A 21,241-nucleotide genomic window follows, 5' to 3' on the forward strand; every position below is an offset into this window, starting at 1 on the left:
TTTAGGTGGAAAGGAGCTCCAGTATAAAGCACTCTCAACACCAGCAACACTCTAAATTTGCTCACCTCAAATATCTGCTTTTCTATCAAAGTCTTCAAGCGTAGGATTAGCACAGTGCCATCCACACCGAGATAGAAAGGGAGAACGTCTTTTACCATTTCCACAGCAAAATATTTAAGCATAGGATTAGCACAGTGCTATCCATCCCGAGCTGTTAAAATGGCCAAAGCCTTTCACCATTCCAGGCACAGTATTACAGCTTTGGATTGGTAAAATACCATCCAAGCCAACCGGAAATGAATAAAAGCAACACCTAACACGTGTTTCGCTCTCATTAGAGCTCTTCAGAGAGTTATAGCTTTGTCCAGACACAAAGGAGCACCCAGTCATATATTTATTTCTGTCTTGGGGTGTTTTCAGTCAGAAGAGCTGGAAACTAGCAATAAGTGTATGTGCAAAATGGCATTGCTATAGAAAACAGATTTTAAAAAACCCTGTCAATGATACATTAGAAATAGAAAGAAAAAAATCACCTTGGAGGATCTGGCGATGGTGTTTGCCAGGATACGAACTGGGATGAGCGCCTAGGCCGAATGGCTTTCCCAGTGAATTCTTAAAGTTATTTATGTCGCAACTAGGGTGTGCTTTGCTGGATGTCGTTCTGGGGGCGTGGAAAAACGTTATACTCCCGCAGGACTGGCTCCATGCGGAAATTAGGTAAAATCTTTGCCAAAACCCTGACCAATAGACTGATGCAACATATGCCGTACCTTGTCCACCCTGATCAGGTGGGCTTTATGTCTCAGTGGGCTACACGCCATAATACACGGCGAGTCTATAATGCATTGGCTATGGTGGACCGATTAGGGCGGTCCGCCGCTGTGTTACTGGCTGACATGGATAAAGCATTCGACTAGGTCAGTTGGCAATACTTATGCTCTCCTCTTTAGTATCAATTCTTCGGCCTGCACTTCCTATCATATGTTCAGTGTTTATACACAAATGGAACAGCCACTGTTCAGGTTGCTAGTTCGATTTCCGCTCCCCTTTGTGATAGGCAGGGGCATCCAGCAAGGATGCTCGCTGTCTGATTTATTATTCGCCCTGGCGTTAGAACCATTAGCGCCATGGGTGCTCTCGGATTCCCTGGAAAGAGGGTTTGAGTGGTCTTCGGAGCTGTCTGACAGAATAGCCTTATAAGCAGACGACATTTTATTCTTTCTTACCGAGCCTCGATCCTCTGACACTCGTATCTTGCAAATTATGCAGATTTTTGGTGAGACTTCAGGGCTGCGTATGAACATCAAAAAGTCAGTGGCATTCTTTATTAATGGGACTGTCACTGATACATCATGGGGTGTCAACGCTAACATTGCTTACCTCTAGGTTTAAATATTCCTCCAGATCCTGCCACATCCTGGGCCCACAATACAGCCACCATCTTACCATGTGTGAAGCAGTAAGTCGGACACTGGTCCCCACTGCCTCTGGTAGGTTGCTTGATGATATTTAAGATGGTATCAATGCCTTGGATATTAAACCACCCCTACATAATTACCCCTTTGCCCCCAGGCATGGGTCAGGCAAGTGAATACAATCCTGGCCCAGTTTCCCTGAAGTGGCAGAGTGGTACCTATCATCCTCCGGACATGTTTTTAGCCTACCTATAATGGCGGCATTGCCGCATCAGACTTATACTCCTATTACGCTGCGCCTCATCTATTAATTATAAATGAATGGTGGTATACATCGAAGACTGATCCAGCTTATGCGACGGAGACCTGGGCGATGGGTGACGTGTAGATACTAGACCTTTTGTATGGAAGGAAGATGAGAAAATCCCTTACCCGACGACTCAAGTAGTTATTTATTTAGGGAGGCGATCGCTCCAGCAGATGGGTTAGAGGGGGAAGTTGATGACATCACTATGGGGAGGTGGATTTCCAGGGTTTCGACAGTGGGATGCGATAGGCTTCTCCACTCTGAGAGAAGTCATGCGAAGCACCGTCCTATAGTCCTTTCAAGAGTTACAGACTGAATTTTAGATATTTCACCATCAATCCATACATTTTTTTAAATGCGCCATGCTCCGAACTCCCTATCTCCGAGCTCTTCATGCTAAATCAGAGTTCAACCCCTTGGAAGTTAAATTATTGATGAGGTGTTTGGACACATACAAGGTAACGTAGATCTATCCATCACTAATAACACATAGTGCCACCACACTACCAGACTTCACCATACATGGCTGAGGGATATACCAACACTAGAACACAACGCCTGCATAGAGTGCTCCACGCGAAGCGGCGATCCTATCTCTACTTCGGGTCATCCAATTAAAATACTTGCATAACATCTATTTTAAATTGCCTATGGCGCATTGGTGCTATTGCTTCAGCGGTATGGCTTTACTGTGGCGTAAGTGAGGGCACCTTTCTACATATGGTGTGGGAGTGCTCGGCCCTGACGGGCTTCTAACGGGGCGTGGTGTCGTGCCTAATGGAGATCTTGTCCTGGGAGGCCCCATCCAACCCTAAGATGCTCCTGGTCCATAGTACTGAAGGGATATGTGGTAACAGATATAAAAGGCACCTAATCTTTCTAGGCCTCATCCTGGCGAAGAGAGATTTCACAAAATTATGGAAGGATGCAATACCACTCACTAAAGGCACCTGGAAGGGATGGATCACTGTATGGGGATGGGAGTTGCAGTATATCGGGCGCGTGAGTGCCATAGATTTGGAAGTGGTGGGCAGACTAAAGGGGTTTCGTTCTTGGTCCGGTCCTCACTGTGCACTCCCTACATAACACAGAAATACAACAATATAATGTCAAACCATGAGGTCCCCTGACACTATATCAGGGTTGCAATACATGTTGTCATGGTTGCTATATGGCTCATGAGGGGGGTGATACAACTGATTGATATTTCTTATAACTGTATCATTGAGTATGGACAATGGGTTTATGATGCATACCATGTTGGTCCGGATATTATGACTGAAAACTCAATAAAATGTGTTGTAAAAAGAAAAAGAAAGTCCTCCTGTTCAGCCTCTCTGTTCAACATACAAACTGTAAGTAAGTAAAGTAAGTAATAATTTTCTTAAGCATACAAATACCAAGGTGTCTTAGCAGAAGGCGGAGACCTCAAAAGGAACAGTTGGAAGCTCGAGAATCGCTATTCCATCAAGGGGTTGAGAAAAAACAGGTTTTCAGTTGTGTCCTGAAGCATTGAAGACTCCCCTGCATTCTAAGGGCTAAAGGCAGGGAGGTCCAGAGTTTACTACCAAGATGGAAGAGACTCCTACCCCCCTCCCATCTAACATTCTTTGCCCACTTGCTCAAAGTCCCTAGGACAGAGGCAAACAGTAAAGCTCGTTGAGGAAAATACCAATGAAAGTTAGACCAGTGGTATTTTGCTCCCTTACCGGGCAGGGCATTCCGAATGAGGCAGAGAGCTTTAAATTGAATCCTATTTGCAATGGATAGCCAATGAAGGGGCCGTATGTTTTTGTAACAGATTGAAAGTTGGGAACCTTCAAAAGAAACTATGCAGGAGCATTCTGCACAGACTGTAATTTAGTTTGTGCCCATTGTGTAGTGCCTGGGTATGAAGCATTGCAGTAGTCTAACCTTGATAGGATGAGTGTGACTACGGAATAAATGGGAAAACTTCTTTAATAGCCTGATGATGAAATAGCAGGTCAAAGTAGTATGGTTGATCGCCCTCTGAAGCTGGGCTGGTGGTCAAAAATAACTCAGATGTTTTACTTTTGATACAGGTGAGGGCAAAGGGCCAAAATCAGTTGGCCACCTAGGGGAATTTTAGAACTTATTGTTCCTGCACAACAGAATAACCTCAGTTTTTTCCAGGCTCAGTTTTAGGAAATGTGTGCATATCCAGATCGATACTTGTGTTAGACAGGACTGTAAGATGGAAGCCAAAGGGGTTGTCATCTTCCGAAATGGCAACAATGATTTGAGTGTTGTTGGCTTAAGAGACTACCGATAGACCATAGGACTCAGCAAGCTCTGACAAGGGAGTGATGTAGATGTAGATATTAAACAGCATGGGGAATAAGGATAACCTCGGAGGGACCCCACAAGGCAGGGAATACTGTTTCGACTGGAAACCACTCCAGTCAACTCTCGGAGACCTATTTGTTAGAAATTAATTGAGTGCCAGGGAGGCCCCATCAATCCAGATACTCTCCAGCTGCCCGATAAGGACCTCATGGTTAACTGTATCGAATGCGGCTGAGAGATAGAGTAGAATAAGTGCTGCTCGTCTCCCCTCGTCCACCATTCTGCTGATTTCTTCTGAAGCCTCTGCATCGGCAAAGTGGAGTGATGGGATCTGAAACCATGCTGATCCTGGTTTAAAATTGTATTATTTTCCAGATACCCAATTAGTGCCTTATTCATCTCCCTCTCCAGGACAGTCCCAAACATTTTGCCAGTCTCCCAACACCCTGACACATCATTACATTCCGTCTGAGCAGGGAAGAACCAGCGATGAAGTGACACAAATCATAATTTTTTTTACACAAGTAACTACTAAGTGTATGCAAAAAGTCAGCCTCCAAGTTAATCATGAATGAATGAGGCTGCGTCTCGAAGAGTGCAATGGAAATGTCTATAGATGCAATGAATGCAAGTGGTACCAATGAAATACAGAGCCATCATGATGTCACTGACGATTATAATCTGCAGGAATTCATTTTGTCTTGCCTAAAAGTGTTTTTTTACCCTCTATTATAGTACAAGATAATACCAAAGTGATCCGTACCTTAACATGCAACTAACAGGAAACCCAGCTTCGAGATCACAAATACTTCTAAGATCTAGTGAAAAGCAATAGTGGTGAGCAGCCGCTGGAACAGCGATCTTCTGTCCCGAAGTGGAAGTCGAACCACTGCTCTGGGCGACATTTTCAGATTGAGAAACATTCACAGTAGGTTTGTCAATAGGAGCTGCAGAGAAAAGGAAATGGCTATCGTCACTGCTTCACCGAAGTGATTTTTTAAAAATCAATTAAAAGCAAATAGATTTTGAAACGCGCTTGTTATTTAGCTGCATTTCTAAATGTGTTTGTTCAATGACACTTAACACAAAGCATTAACATTCTTCTTTAAGTTTTTATTTGAAAAAAAGCGTATTGTTTTTTAATCAGGCAAATGTAATAGTGACTTATATACGAATTTTTTAATAGGATTATAAACAAAGAAAGACTGTTGAATTATACACTTCTGATGCTATACTCTCTCCCATTATCAACCAATAGCTACTGTCTGTTTCATACACCGTTCAAAATGAAAATATGAATGATTTTGCCCCAAGAGTACACAAGTTAGAAATTTGATCTCAATATGAAGCTGTAAATTTCTCTGGTGAGGTTTTTCATACTAAGCAGAGGACATTGGGACCAAAAGCACAGCAAACTTCAAGCTACAGTATTACAGTGAGAGGCAAAGTTGCAGGCCGGGTCCTTAATGGTCACTCTTATTTGAAATTGCATAACACAATAGTGCTCTAGTGGGCCTCATAGCACAGTAGCAGCAAAGTTACTACTGATGAATCTAATCCCTCAAGCTGCATTCAACAACATGAACCTAAGAAGGTTCAATGATATATATAGGCAGAACTGGGTGTTCAATTCACAGTGACCTTCTCATTAGCCCTCACCAAGACGGAGGGATGTGGTCTTCAATTAAAATAACTGAGGTGAAGAACAATCAGGACTTTAATCTGGACTACAACCTTTTTCCTGGGTCTAAATTTAAGTGTAAAAGGCAAGCACTGCAAATGGTTTGTTTGGGCTATAAATATGAGTGTTCCGCATCTGGATTCTCAGATGGCATGTGCCTATAGGTATCATGGAAAAAATACCAAGCACAGCTAATCCCTTACCTGTGAATATGCCAGACTTTTGACCGTGGCTAGCATTTTGTTCTTCTCTAGATTGAAACTACATAAGCCCAAATGTGAAGAAGCAAATATGTCAATTGTAATCCAAAAAGAAAATATGAAACTTGTAGTGAGGAACCTCTTTGAACAAGTTCCCAGGTGAAGCTCACCCTGCAGCAATATAAGAGTGTATTCTCATTTACAATGGACAACATACACATTTATGAAATATTTGTAATAAGTACCATGACAACAACACAAGAGAAAATCTACTTGAACAGCACAGAGACATCTAAAAGGCATGCTATAGATGACAGATAAGCTATACCTATACTATGAAAGTTTTTAGTGCCACCGCCGGAGTAGAAAGACACCTCAAGATATTCATTAGCCAGTCTGAATACCTGACTTGCCGGGCTGGAATGTCCGCTGTTCCTGTTCACAATCTTTATTTGTGGCTCCATAGCTCTAGACCTGCTGGTTTAAGATGATTTAGACATGAGAAAGCATTGGTCAAATTCTTGTCCAATGGCTCCATGAAAAGAGAGATGGCCTTATGGATTGCCTTATCAGGAGTCATCATTAATCAAGTCTCCAAACAGTCATGATTTCAGATTGGCTAATGGAGGATAGGTCTCCAAAATGGTATTTGTGTAAATTCCCACAGAATATTATTTGCAAAACAATCATCCACCAAGAGTGTGTCATTGTTGGAAGGAGATTTGGATTTAGTCAATAAAAATAAGAGTTCTCTTTTGCAAGACGATAATGGGATTTTGAAGACAACTAGTAATCTTCAATGTTTATACATATGTACAAATCTCTGGCTAACCATTTTGTGAGTTCAATCAGGGTAACAGTTTCAGATGAAGATCATCTGACAGATGCTTCCTATATTATTGCATTTTTTTCCAAGGGCAGTTGGCTCCTGAGGTGACCTATACTTTGGTAAAGCCAACAAAAAACATTTCTGGGATTTTGAGGCCCTGGTACTTTATGTGTACCATCTGAGAAATAAAAGTTTACTTATTACTTTTCAGAAAACATTTTGTAACATAAGATCTGATTTCTCGCTCTTTATACCCTTTGCCCACTTAACCTCTAGCCTGAGCAATGTGTTGTCTAGTGGGATGACTGACACCTCAGCCAGGCCTTGCGTCCAAACACCTTTTAGTGGGCAACCACATACGGATCCGCTTCCCCACCCCATGCTCTTAAAAATATATACATATATTTTCCGCCCCCCAGGGGTGGTCCCTCCAGGACATCTACCCTTCCCTAAAACCCAGGGATACACCCCTACCGTGCCCGTTGCTCCCTACATTCTTTTTCAATTTCAGGACACACGGATTGAGTCCCTTTGTCCTGTACTGCCAGTCGCAACAATTTCTTTCATGTTAAGGCCACACAATGAGAGCAGCAGCGGTGGGTATGTATCTCAGTTGTTACCACAAAAAATGTGCTAAAGAACCATGTTATAATACAAGGCACTGTAAAAGTCAATGCATTCTATTGCATAGGTGGTAACGACGACATTCGAAATACACTATAAGTAAAAATATGTGCCTGACAGTTGTGGGGTTGTATCCGATACCAGAAATCATGGTGAATTCACGCCGAACTGATGCTGGACGAAATGTTGAACAAATCAAACATTCACCTCTAGTCACAGATCTGGTTAAAAGTAATCATTTTTTGCATGGCATGCCATCTCAGTTTAGACCCAGTCATATGAATATCAGTCTAAACTATTCTCCCTATGGGAACAGTCTAGCCTGAACTGCCAGGCCAAGGTCTCCATGGACCAGAAACAAGTATCCAGGGACTGGTTTCGGAGCACCACACCTCATCATCCAGGCTAGCTCGAATCTGGTGGTGTGCTCCAACTTCATATTTCCTTGCCCAAAAGACCCCGGACAGTAAAAGAAGTTAAATGTCTCCTTTGTCTGGGTGTCTGAATGACAGGCTGCAATTAACAAGGCTGTGGAAGACGCAGATAAGAGGGAAATACACAACGCTAATATACCATCAGATTCAGATCAGGAAGAGAAAGAGGCACTTCCTCAAGAAAATACTGACACATGTGAGGGGAATGTTTGACTAACATCTCAGCTGAAATCTCCTGTTGAGGAGGGACAGATTAATTTTCTTCTGCTTCTGGAGTGACTCTCCAAGGGTCAATGAAGAGAACAGTATTAAAGGGGCTATCCTGTCATTCAAAATTTAGCCAGTATATGGTGATGATCTGGGTTTATCTGACAATGTTCAAGTTGAGGCAATGCTTCCTAATCTGGCAGGGCATACTTGTATAGCTGTTGATAAAATGGTCACAGAGGATTCTGTAGGCCAGAAAGTAGAGCTACACTAAAACAATGGTATGCAGCAACAAATTTATCAACGAAAACTGGTGTGCAAGCTGCTTATGTAGTTAACTCACAGGATCAGGACTTTATATTTCAATTTGAGAATATGCAGGATGGTTCTGACTGTTCAGAGCTACTGATGCAATGTAACAACAAGGAGACAGTCTAGCGAGAGTAGCTTTTGACCCAGACGGCAGCATTTATATCAGGTTCTGCAGTGCTAACCATACAAAGCATACCCTGCCACCTTTTCTCCACCGTTTTAATCTTTGTGCCACTCTCTCTTCGCACTATCACACTCACTGTAAGTGCGTCTGCGCCCATCGTGCCAGGACCGCACCCAGCACCAGGAATGCTGGTCTGAATAGCCCCCACCACTAAACTGCAGCAACGATCCACTCACTCTGGACCGCTGCTCCAGCTGCTGCTGCCGAACATCGTACTACGTGCTGCACCACTCCACATGCACAAACTGCAGCTATGACTGTAGCAGAACACTCATATATGAGAAAGCACCAAAATCACTACCTCTGACTCGGGAAACCGTCTCATAACACACTAAAACAGCAACCCAACCACCACTCTCATGCATGCTTCTTCACACCAGCTTACTCAGCAAACATGCCACAAAATCTGGTATCTCCTCAGCAACAGTATGCACGACTTTCTCTTCCTCACAAAAACCAGGCTCACACCCACATCTGCCCCAGACATTGCAGTGGCTATCCAAACAGGCTATAAGAACAAGTTACTTACCTTCAGTAATGATATATCTGTAAGAAACATAGGTCAGTTATAGATTCCTGACCTTAGAATTACTCCCAGGCATCAGACTGGATCCGGAAAGTTTTTCGTCAGCAGTACCCCTGCACGTCTGAAAGTGACATCGGTCGACACCGCGTTAGTCTTGGTCAACGGGATGGCGTTGCGGTAGCTACATAGACGCCACCCTTGCGCCAACGTCAGTTCTGTACACGACTTTCCACGCCAGAAGCGCAGAGCCATGCAAGACATTGAGCACTGGCTCACAAAACAAGGGCCCTGAAAGGAAGTCCTTAACCCTAGAAGTCAGTTCGCAGAACGGGGAGGATGGGTGGAGCGGTAAGGAATCTATAACTAACCTATGTTTCTTACAGATATATCTTTACCGAAGGTAAGTAATTTGTTCATCTGAAAGAAACAGTTAGTTATAGATTCTTGACCTCAGAATACATACCCCAGCAATACCAACCCCAGAGGTGGGTCTGCGAACTAAGTTCACACCAGAAAGTCCTGGAGAACAGAACGGCCAAAGAAGCTTTCTCTCTGGACTTGGCTGTCCAGGCAATAGTGCTTGGTGAATGTGTGCAGTGATGCTCATGTAGCTGTCTGACAGATGTTAAGGGGGACTCCCCATCCTGAAGCAGTGGTAGCTGCCGTCGCCCTGGTGGAATGGGCACTCAGTCCCACTGGAGGCTTCTTCTTTGCCAAAGAATAGCAGGCTTTGATGCACAGTACGACCCACCTGGAGATGGTCCATTTGTGCACGGCCTTACCTTTCTTAGCGCCCACGTAACCAACGAAGAGCTGGTCGTCCACCCGGAAACATTTGGTGGAATCAAAGTAGAAGGAAAGCGCACGTTTTGGATCCAGACGGAGGAGCCTCTTTTGAAGGGTGCGGAGGCGGAAAGAAGGTTGGCAAAGTGATGGTTTGGCCAATGTGGAAAGAAGTAACCACCTTGGGAAGAAAGGAAGGTCTAGTTCCGAGGACGACCTGGTCCACATGAACAGCCAGAAAGGGAGACTTGGAAGAAAGAACTTGTAGCTCACTCACCCTGCGCGCAGAGGTGATGGCCACCAGGAAGGCAGTTTTTAAAGTTAGAAGCCTTAGAGGAGAGTTATGTAGCAGATCAAAGGGAGCGCACATAAGATATGCAAGAACCAAGTTCAAGTCCCACTCGGGCATTACGAAGGGAACAGGAGGATAAAGATGAGTATTGCCCTTAAGGAAACAATTTACAACAGGGGACTTGAAAAGAGAAGGCTGATCAGGAAGCCTAAGGAAGGCTGAAATGGCTGAGTAGTAGCCCTGTAAATTGCCCAGAAAATAGCCCTGCTGGGCCAAAGAAAGGAGGAACAAGAAAACCTCAGAAAGAGGGGCGGGAAGGGTATCCACAGCCTTTTCTGCGCATCATGGCACAAATTTGTTCCATCTGCAGGTGTATACAGTCTTAGTGGAGGGACACTTGGCTGCCAAGATAACATCACAGACTTCGGGAGGCAGGTAAAACAACGGCAACTGCTGCCGCTCACTCTCAACGCAAGGTGGTGGAGGCTGGACAGGTTCGGGTGGAGGACCATCCTTGCTGAGGCAGTCTGATCAGAGGATCGATGGCCATGTTTAGCAGCTTGGGATACCAGAATCTTCGTGCCCAATCCTGGGCCACAAGAATGACTTGGGCCCTGTCATGCTTGACTGACTTGGGCACATGTGGTATAGGCGGAAAGGCATATAGAAGACCACAACTCCAATCGCAATGAAAAGCATCGACTAGCGAGTGCCGCCTTGGAAATTCCTACGAGCAGAATTGCTGACATTCCGCGTTCTCTTTGGTGGTGAATCGATCTAACCAAGGCTCTCCCCACTGCTGAAAGAGACCTTGCACCTCCTTCAAGTGAAGACGCCATTCATGAACCATCATGCACCTGCGGTTGAGTTCGTCCGCCCTGGCATTGAGTGCCAGGTGTTGAACAACCAGGGAAATGCCCTGATGTTCCAGCCATGTCCAGAGGCGAAGGGTCTTTTGACATAGGGTCCACGACCCCACCCGCCTTCTTTGTTGTATTACCACATGGCGGTGTAGTTGTCCGTGAACACCTGCACTACTCTTTCCCGGACAGAGGGAAGGAATGCTTTGAGTGCAAGACAAATCGCAGGATGCTCCAGAAGGTTGATGTGGAGCCCGGACTCCGCTGGAGACCAGAGGCCATCCCCCATGTGTCTGCACTATCCCAGAAGTGATGCATTGGTCACCACTGTGAACTCTATTTGGGGAAGGGAGAGGGATCTGCTGGCGACCTAATCCTGGTTTGTTAGCCACAAATGCACTTGGTGTGCAGTGCCCACTAAGATCTGGACGCAATCTGACAGGTTCCCCTGAAGTTGTGCCTACTGGAACTTCAGGTCCCACTGCACAGCCCGCATATACCATCTGGCATGGTCCACCAGCAAAATGCAGGAGGCCATCAGGCCCAGTAGCCTGAGGAACATTCTGACCGAATCCCGGGATACAGTTTGAAAGATCGGAATCATAGCCCAAATATTCCAGACTCGCTGTTCGGGAGGATAGACCTGAAACTGCGTTGTGTCCAGAACTGCTCTGATGAAGTGGAGCTTCTGAGAGGGAGTCAGGTGTGACTTTGGCGCGTTGATGTAGACCCAGCGAACGCAGGAGGTCGGCCGTAGTCTGGAGGTGGGAGACGACAGCCTGGGGCAAGCCCGCCTTCAACAGCCAGTCGTCGAGATAGGGGAAGACTGGAACCCCTGATCTTCGCAGAGCTGCGACTACACCATCCCTTTTGTGAACACCAGAGGGGCGCTGGTAAGGCCAAAGGGGAGCACAGTAAACTGAAAGTGCTCGTGGTCTACCATGAACCGCATGCAACGCCGGTGGCCCGGCAGGACGGGAATGTGAAAGTAAACGTCCTGCAAGTCCAACGCTACCATCCAGTCTCCAGGGTTGAGGGCAGACAGGACCTGAACGGGCGAGAACATTGTGAACTTCTCTTTCCAGAGGAAGCAGTTGACGTTCCTGGCCTTTCTTCTTCTTGGGCAACAGAAAGTAGTGGCAATAGCAACCACACCTACTTCTGGGACAGGAATGAGCTCAATGGCTCCCTTGGCTAAGAGTGCCGAAACTTCCTGTTGGAGAAGGGTCAGATGATCCTACGACATGCGATGGTACTGAGGTGGCATGGATGGAGGGGTAGTCTCAAAGGGGAGGGAGTAGCCCCTTCAAACTATTTCCAAAACCTACCTGTCTGACGTGATGGTACGTCAGTGGGGGAGGCGATGGCGAATCCTGCTGCCCACTGGCGTTTGGTGGCCCTGAAAGGTCGGACTAGGAGGATTAGGAGGCTGCTGCAGAGGAGGTTGTGGTGGACTAGTCCGCCCGCTGGCCCCAAGAACCACTGCGCTGGTTCCAATGTCCCAGGACTCACATGGGCTGAACAGCATGCGCTGCCTTGTGGCTCTGGGCAGACCGTGGCGGGGCACCCCTTCCGTAGCCACGAAAGGGGCGAAAGGCAGACTGCGCAGGGAGAGTGGTGGAGAGGCCCAAGGACCTGGCCGTAGCCAGAAAGTCCTTAAAGTGCTCCAGCGCGTTGTCTACCTTGTCGCCGAATAGGGGACGGCCATCAAAGGGCATATCCATAACAGTGGATTGTACATCCCCGGAAAAACCAGTCGACCGCAACCAGGAGTAGCGTTGAAGGGCTACCGACGTGGAAATCGACCTGTCTAGCAAGTCGGCTGTATCCAGCCCACAGCGGATGGTAAACTGTGCTGCCCGAGAGAGAACGATCCGGGCCTGCTTCGGCCACTGAGGCAGCACTTGCGCTACCGTGTCCCACATGGAATGTGTGCAACGGCCCAACAGACATGCAGTGTTTACCGACCGCAGTCCCAAGCTGGAGGAAGAAAACATCTTCTCCCCAAGATGGTCCAGCTTTTTGGATTCCCCATCAGGTGGAGCAGTAGGGAATGCACCCTTGGAGGTGGAGGCTTGGACCATCAAACTCTCAAGGGTGGGGTGTTGGGAGAGGAAAGTGGGGTCGCCCGAGGCCGGGCGGTGGCATCAGGCAATCATTCTATCTACAGGAGCCCCTGTGTTGGGCCTTGACCAGATACCAAAAAGGATGTCTGTCAGGCCATTATTAAATGGCAGCAGGGTCTCCGAAGAGATCACTGCCGGTTGAAGCACCTCCGTCAGGAGGTTAGTCCTGACTGCCACTGGATGTAGCTCGAGGCTGAGAGCCTCGGCCGCCCTACACAACACCACAGCGTAAGACGCTCCCTCCTCTATTGCCACGGTAGGAGAAGACAACATGCCTAGGTCTGGGGAGGTATCCAGACCACTGGCTTCCCTCCAGTTCCTCTCTCCAGTCTGGGTCATAACCTAACTGGTCAGTTAAATGGTCTCCAGAACCCTCCCATTCCTCCTCACCCTCCTCTGTCTGCCAATCTGAACTCAAAGAGAAAAGGTAAGACAGGGGCAGAGAAGTACCCGTTGGCGTCTTATCTGGCGTCGTGTCTACCTCGAGGTGGATGCCAAGGTCAACATCGGCTGGGGACACAACCGGTGTCGGCTGCGGATGTGGTGCTGGTGGAAGCGGGCCGGGGGAGGTGTAACTAGGTCAACCGGCACCGATCTGAATCCAGGCCTGGATCCATGGGGGCGCTGCAGTGCCAAGGCTGATGCCTGGAATGGCTTGGTGAGAAAAAAAACAATGGATTTAGGCCCAGATCCCGGTACTGGGGTGAATGTATGACATTGTTTTGCACTCTGTCCATCAATAGTTCTTTTTGCATTTGTCACCCCGAGTGGGACGGGTATGCTCAGACGTGGGTGCTGTTTTCTCCATGCCATTGGAATCAGGCTATCCTGGCCGAAGAGGGGTGAAACCCCGAAACCGGTCCTAAGATGGTTATTTCCAGGTCAGAGAGGACCAGGCCTGGCAGTTTGAGCTGGATTGTTCCCATTGCGCGTAGAGTCAAGACTGATTTGCAAATGGCTGGGTCCAAACTGGGATGCCATGGGGAGCAAAAAAACTATGGATTTAGGTCCATATCTCTGTTCTGGGGTGAATCTATGACATTGTTCTGCATTCTACTTCGGTGCGGAGAGGAGCTTCCATCTATACGCTAGGCCATTCTTCATTAAAGAAACATAAATAGGAAAGCGGATGGCCTTATCGTCTCCATACTGATAATATAAGAGACAAGAAAGATGGCAAATTCAATCTTCAAGAACAATATATAGGTTCCCTTCAACATAAGTACTCAGCTGAATAATATCATATTTAAGACTTATGATACTACTCCCTCTACACCGCCATTTTTTACCATTTTGGGAATGCTGCGAATGTTCGCCTGAACTACATAATCTCTAAGAACTTTGTTCCAGAATATACCCCATCAAAATAAAAATCGAGTACCCTAAGTGAAGGATCTGAAATCGAAAAAACAAATCTGTTTAAAATCTATTTAAAATTTTCGTTACACACTGTTATGTCTTGTAATTTGTGAATGACGGTCACCTGAAGAAGGCCACTGGCCGAAACGCGCGTAGTGCTCTATTCCACTGCTTTGCCTACCTCAGTACTACATCGACCTAAGCTTCCCCTTGTGTTGTGTTTTTCACTTTTTGTGTTTTTCTGTATTTGTAATGTATTTATATGTATTTTTTGTAATATGTAAATAACTGTATAAAAAGGAATGTGTATAATATACCAACAATTGTCAAAAAAAAGAAAAAGATAAAAACTGATATGAAAAAATTATATATTTAAAAAAAGAGAATATATAAAATAAAAATGAACATATAGTTCTTTGAACTTTTAATACAATTTTGAATTGTTTATTAATTTTTGAATATCGCGTTGTGAGTGGTGAATATTGATATCAAAAAGGGCAGTCACAATAATAGTTGTTTGCTACAGAGAGGTTTCTCTCTTTTTCCCAACCTGTGCATTACTCCCTACGACTAGCAAACTTAGTATTTGTAGGGGTCCCCCGTTTTTCAAACATCTGCATTCTGTCTATCAATAGCTCTTTTTGCAAAGGCTGAATCCGCCGGCATCGAAGGCCCAGGGCCCCCAGCCGAGTCCGCGGAGCACGAAGGCGCGTCTGCGGAGTCGGCTTCCAAAAGATGCATGCATAGTTTCGTAAAATTGACGAAGATGGGCAGAGGTTGCTCCAGGTCCCCGAAATGGAGGGCAACCCAAAGTCGACCCTTCGAGCTCCGCACGAAGAGCCGCGGAGAAGCACCACCTGCATCCCTTGTAGCGTTGGCTGACGGACGAGGAGAAGTCGAAGAGTGACGGTGCTCCTTCGACTTCTTTTTGTGCTTTGACTTACCTGACCCCGAGTGCGAAGACTTGGATGAAGAATGATTGTAGCTCCTCGACCTCCTACGCGACCGGGACCTCGAGCGGCGCAGAGCCGACTGCCTGACCTAGAGAAGCTTCTGGGACTGCTCCCTCAAAGACTTCATATTCATGGTCTGGGAGCCGGAGTACGACTTGGGGTCGTGGTCGTGCTCCAGGCGACTTGGGGTCGTGGTCGTGCTCTAGGCAGAAGTAGCACACGCAGTGCGGATCCATCGCCGACATCAGTCGGCTATAGGAACCGCAAGCCTTGAAGCCGCGCATCACTGACGTGCACCAGGAGTCGAAGACTCAAGAACGAGGTCGACAAAAGTCGGCGAAAAGTCAGTCAAAAAATGACTGGCGGTACCACTCTCTCCGGATCTGCGCTAGCTGGCCCGGTAAAAGAAATAACGGACGTCAGCGTAAGAAGGCGGCGTCTATGTAGCTACCGCAATATCATACCGGCGACCACGACACCAACGACGAACTCTGAGTCGACCGACACCACCTTCCGACGAGCAGGGGTACTGCTGACGAAAAACTTTCCAGATTCAGGCAGACTTGACTCAACGCTCTCAAAACAGACCAACACAACACCACCGACAACCTCGACAAGGAAAATTAATCAATCAATTTTGAATTTAGAGCGTGGCTAATCACCCACCAGGGTATCCAGGTGCTAGGTTCTTTTGGGATCAGTCAAAGCCAGGTCTTGGGTCCCTTTCTGAATTCTGGAAGCGAATTAGATTTTCAGAGGTGAAGCAGAAGTCGTTCCCAGTCTTGGCGGCGAGGTAGATGGATCTACTGTGGCTTCAGCCAATGTGGGGAGTGTGTCCGAGGGCACGGGAAGTGGAGCGCAGGTGTCTGGTGAAAGTTCAGGCTGTGGTTGGTGTATGCTGGTCTTTGGTCGTGGACGGCCTTGTAGGTTGCATCAGCATCTTGAATTGCCATCTTTTCTCCATATGAGCCAGTAGATGTAACGGAGGTGAGGGGGCCATGTGGGTGCATCTGGGGAGGTCAAGGATGAGTCTGGTCACGGAGTTCTGTATCGTCTGGAGTCTTTTCAGGAGTTTGGTGGTGGTTTCTGTGTAGAGTGTGTTGCCGTAGTCCAACCAGCTGGTGACTAGGGCTTCAATGATGGATTTTCTGGTGTTGACTGGGAGCTATCTCAAAATCTTTCGGAACATGCGAAGGGTGTGAAAGCAGGCGGAGTAGACTTCGTTGATCTGGCACTTGGTGAGTTTACCGTCCTGGATGATGCTAAAGTTGGGGGTGTGGTCTGTGTGGTCCAAGTTCGGAGGGCCGTCAGGTGTCGTTCCACAGGGAGGTGTTGATCTTAATAATCAGCCCCTTCCTCTTGTCCATTTTGAGCTTCAGGCAGTTCTTCATCAAATCAGCAACACTCATCATGCAGTTCTGGAAGGCGATTCTAGTGGTGAATGGAAGATGAGCTGGGTGTCATCTGCATTGGTTGAGGCCCTAGGTTCTGAAGATGTTGGCTAGAGGCAATATGTAAGTGATGAACAGGGTTCCGAAGTGAAGGGTGGAAGGCAGATTCACTGGGTTCATCCTGTGATTAAGGATGCAATTCATTTAGGGTGTCTCCCTGGATGACGATGTGGTGGGTATATGGTATCGAACAGTACTGAGAGGTTCAGGAGGATCAGAGCAGTCTCCCTGGTCGAGGAAGGTTCTGATGTCATATGTGGCAGAGATCAGAGCGGTCTTGGTTCTGTGGTTGGCACGAAACCCAGACTGCGAGGTGCCCAGCAGGTTGTTTCTCTCCAGGTTTTTGGTGAGTTGGCAGCGGATGGCCTTCAAGGACTTTGGCAAGGAAGAGCACAGATATAGAGGCGTAGTTATTGACTTCACAGGGGTGGGTGGAGGGTTTCTTGTTGAAGGGTCTGACCTCTACATATTTTAATCCACATGGGAAGGCAGCCGTGGTGATGAATGCATTGAGAATAGAGGTGACTTTGCAGCTGATTTCCTTACTCCTGAAGAGGTGGTGGAAGCAGGGGTTTGTGGGTTCTCCTGAATGGAAGGAGCTCATGATGGAAGTGGTGGTCTGTGTGGTGAGCTGTTCCAATAGGGGGAGCGGGTGGTTTGGGTGTTCAAAATCTACTATGTCAAATCTTACTATGAATCAACACTGGCAGTGATGCCTAATCCAGTGTATCACCTTGTTCTTTAGGGAGTCCTCATCCTCCCAACTTTAACAAATTGGTCATGAAAACCTTGTGTTCTCCATTTTTTGTGGACGCCCGTTACTATAATCTATTGGATGCTGTACTGGGGAATATCTGCTGCTTGCGTGCATTTGAATTCTTGGTAGTCCACCAACAACTAATCTTTGGTTGAAACTCCTTTCAACACCGTCAAAGTGGTGGAAATCAACTGGTACTCTATTATTATCCTGGACTTCAATGCTATTGGAACCCCTCACCAAATCCCTCCCTCCAACTAGCAGGTAGCCTCTCAATGGTCTTAATCCTATATTCTGCATGTTCATATGTAACCCCTTATTTGGAATTAACCCGTTCACCGCGGAGCGAATTCCGCCGCAGTAAGGGTGATTTATGACTGGGCGTGGTTCGGACTGCCCCCGGCCGTTCTCCGCAAACGCCCACCATGACGTCGGATGGCCGGGGGCAGTCCGACGCACGCAAAGGGTTAAATTTCCTGAGTTATGCATGTTGTCAATTATGGCTACTGGATTTATCTGGGTATCTATGGGGGCAAGAGGATGTTTGTGGCCGCTAATATTTTAGCAACTTTATCTTTTCTAGCGTTCGCAACGGAATGCTTACCGATTTCTCTCTCATGACTATTCCCTAAAGTGCTAATTTGAGCTACCAGTTTTTCAATTAGTTTCTTTTGATCTACAACCTCTTTGTACAAAACATCCAATCTCAAGTAGAGCACATTCATCACTGTGACACGGTCTTCGGGGTTAATTGGAGTGCAACCTCCTGTTTTTTCTTCTGTATTTGAGCTATGTTATGTTTGTGTCCATATTCATTGACATTATATTTATGGGCCATAGAATTAATTTCAATATATTCTAACCCATCCAGGAAAACTAGCAGTTCATATCTATTTGACCAACTTATAGAAATAGGGCCCCTCCCCCAATCACATTCTCAGCAGTTTTCGAAGCAATAGCTTCGGGAGAAATAGCAGGGTGGGGCTCATTAATGCCAGTTTCCTTAGAGGGAGACACTGATAAATCTAACAGCACTTCATTAGAGGGAACTGTATGTATAATGGAGTCACATTCTATGAATTCTGGCCAGCACGCACTCTCTTGTTTTCTGTAGAAGGCTGTTATTTTCTTGGTACCTACGCTGGTCACTTTCTTCTTGTCAGATAATATTGACTCAACCTCCTCATTCAAATTGTCAATCGCAACTTTTTACTATCCCTTGTCAATCGCAGTCTCTGTAGCTTCCCTTTTGGCCATTCTAAAATGCCAAATGCTATGACTTACTCCTTTCTTTGACCACTGATTTGCTTTGCCTGGCCCTCTTCAATAATTAGTTTGAGCACTTTCCATTATTTAAAAAAGAAAAAAAGAAAATAATAAGAGCAAACAGGTTTTTCTTGGGGTGATTCTATTCCCAATCAAGAGCATAAAGTCATAAAACGAGTCTTGCACTGATAAATCGGGGCGAAAAAATGCTTGAGCTGTCTGTGGCAGGGAGTTTACTGGCCAGTTCTTAAGACGCTCCAGGACTGGATACAGATCCAAAACTGGGTAAGACATTACTTGGTACAGAAACCATTCACCTATTTGTAACCACTTCTGCCAGTCGGGCACAAAACCAAGGAGGGTGGCCTTGCCATGCCTCTTCCTGGCGTGACGGGCGCACAACAGGTCATCCCTTGGCCCTGGCTTCACCCGGGCCGCGGGTGGATCAACTAGCACTGTATAGCGCGAGAATAGGCGACAGAAGGCAGTGGGAGTCAAGCCCCTCCTCCTGAGCGCAGTGGTTGCTGGATCTTAAAGTCTCATTGTGGGCAGTAAAAAGACCCCCAAACAGCTTCCCATGCCACAAGGGGATCAACAAGCGCTATCTAGCGCAAGAGTAGTGGGAGTCAAGGCCCTCCTCTTTACGACAGTGGTAGCTGGATCTTGAAGTCCTCTTGTGGGCAGTAAGTGGTCCCTACACACAGCGTCCCGCTCCGCAGGTGGATCAACAAGAGCTATATAGAGCGAGAGTTGGCAATGGGAGTCAAGCACCTCCTTCTTAAGGCAGTGGTTGCTGGATCTTTCAGTCCCCTGTGGGCAGTAAAAACGGCAACACACACAGCCTCCTACGCTGCAGGTGGACCAACAAGTGATATGGCTTCATACCGGACTGTCCTAAAATAGGACAGGTCACACCTATACTAAAGAAATCTGACGCCAACCCATCTGATCTCAACAACTACCGCCCTATATACAACATCCCCACTTTAGCGAAACTGCTGTAGAAATGTGTACAAATTCAATTATGCAACCATATAAAGAATAACAACCTCCTAGACAATCACCAATCCGGCTTCTGCCAAGGTCATAGCACAGAATCTGCACTCGCACACATAATGGATGACATACTAAAAATGCTTGACCGCAACAAATCATGCCTAATGATTCCCCTTGACTTATCCTCCGTCTTTGATACAGTCAAGCATGACAACCTCTTGTCACTTTTGGAACGAAGGATGGGCCTCTCAGCGACAGTGTTACAATGGTTCTCCTCCTTCCTAAATAACAGAACACAAAGAATCAAGAGGAAGAACTCACTCTCTCAACCTTCCGTGGACACCCTGGGCGTCCCACAGGGAAAAGCCTCATCACCTATTCTTTTCAACCTTTTAATGGAACGAACCCCTGGCGAATGCACTGAAATCAGCAAATATTCTATATCACCTGTATGCAAACGACACCCAACTGTATTTAAAAATATCCACTCCAGAAGACTTCATTTCCCTCAACACTATTCTACAGAACACGCAAAGCTGGCTTACTAACAACCATCTCATGCTGAATAACAAAAAAACAGAATTCATTCTCATCTCTTCACTGAATCACGCACCGAAGACTATGGTTGAAACATCTAACCTCCTTTGACTGTGCTCCCCCCATCATTGACTCCGCAAAATCCCTAGGAGTCACCATAGACAAACACCTGAATATGCAGACGTATGTAACTAATGCCACTAAGGGAGCTAATCACAAGTTGAGTATACTAAGGAAACTCAAACCCTTCCTCCCCCAGGCTGACCTAAACATGGCAATGCAAGCCCTAGTGCTACCAAGATTAGACTATGGAAGCATCACTCTTTGCAGTCTCCCCAAATACAACCTGGCTCCGCTCAGGTCATCACTTAATGCGGCGGCAAGACTGGGATCAGGAACGAAAAGAAATAGCCACGTCCCTCCGAACCTGAAAGCTCTGAACTGGCTGCCCTATGAGGCAAGAATACACCTAAAGGTTGCCTGCATGACCCATAAAGCACTACATAACAATACACCCAGTTAAGTAGCGCTAGAGACAGAAAGGTCGGGAGGATGCAGACAACTATGAAGTGCAAGTACTTCACTTCTGAAACCACAATCCTTCCATAAGAAGAGAACTGGCTGCAGAGCATTCTCAGGAATTGCTCCAAAGTTATGGAACTCCTTACCTCCAGTGGTACATGGAATTTCTTCCTTCTCAGCATTCAAAAAAGAAGTAAAAATACTGCTAATGAACAAATTCACGTCCTAAGACTTAATTTTTATGCTGACATCCAGTCATCTATTTGATCCTCTTGTCACTGCCTACACCTCCGGTGGAATGAAGGAGACTATT

The 21,241-nt window shown here is 46.4% G+C and overlaps 1 protein-coding gene across 1 annotated transcript in view; it reads right to left on the reverse strand.

Moving 5' to 3' along the window:
• The window catches only part of CEP120 (centrosomal protein 120), a 375,016-nt gene that overhangs the window by 201,053 nt on the left and 152,722 nt on the right, over positions 1 to 21,241 (reverse strand). Inside the window, exon 9 of the mRNA XM_086961084.1 lies at positions 4,793 to 4,976. Within this exon, the coding sequence (XP_086817210.1) occupies positions 4,793 to 4,976 (184 nt within the window). The remainder of the gene's footprint in view (positions 1 to 4,792; positions 4,977 to 21,241) is intronic.

The sequence above is a fragment of the Lissotriton vulgaris genome, chromosome 3_1, assembly GCF_964263255.1.
Source record: "Lissotriton vulgaris chromosome 3_1, aLisVul1.2, whole genome shotgun sequence".
NCBI lineage: Eukaryota > Metazoa > Chordata > Amphibia > Caudata > Salamandridae > Lissotriton > Lissotriton vulgaris.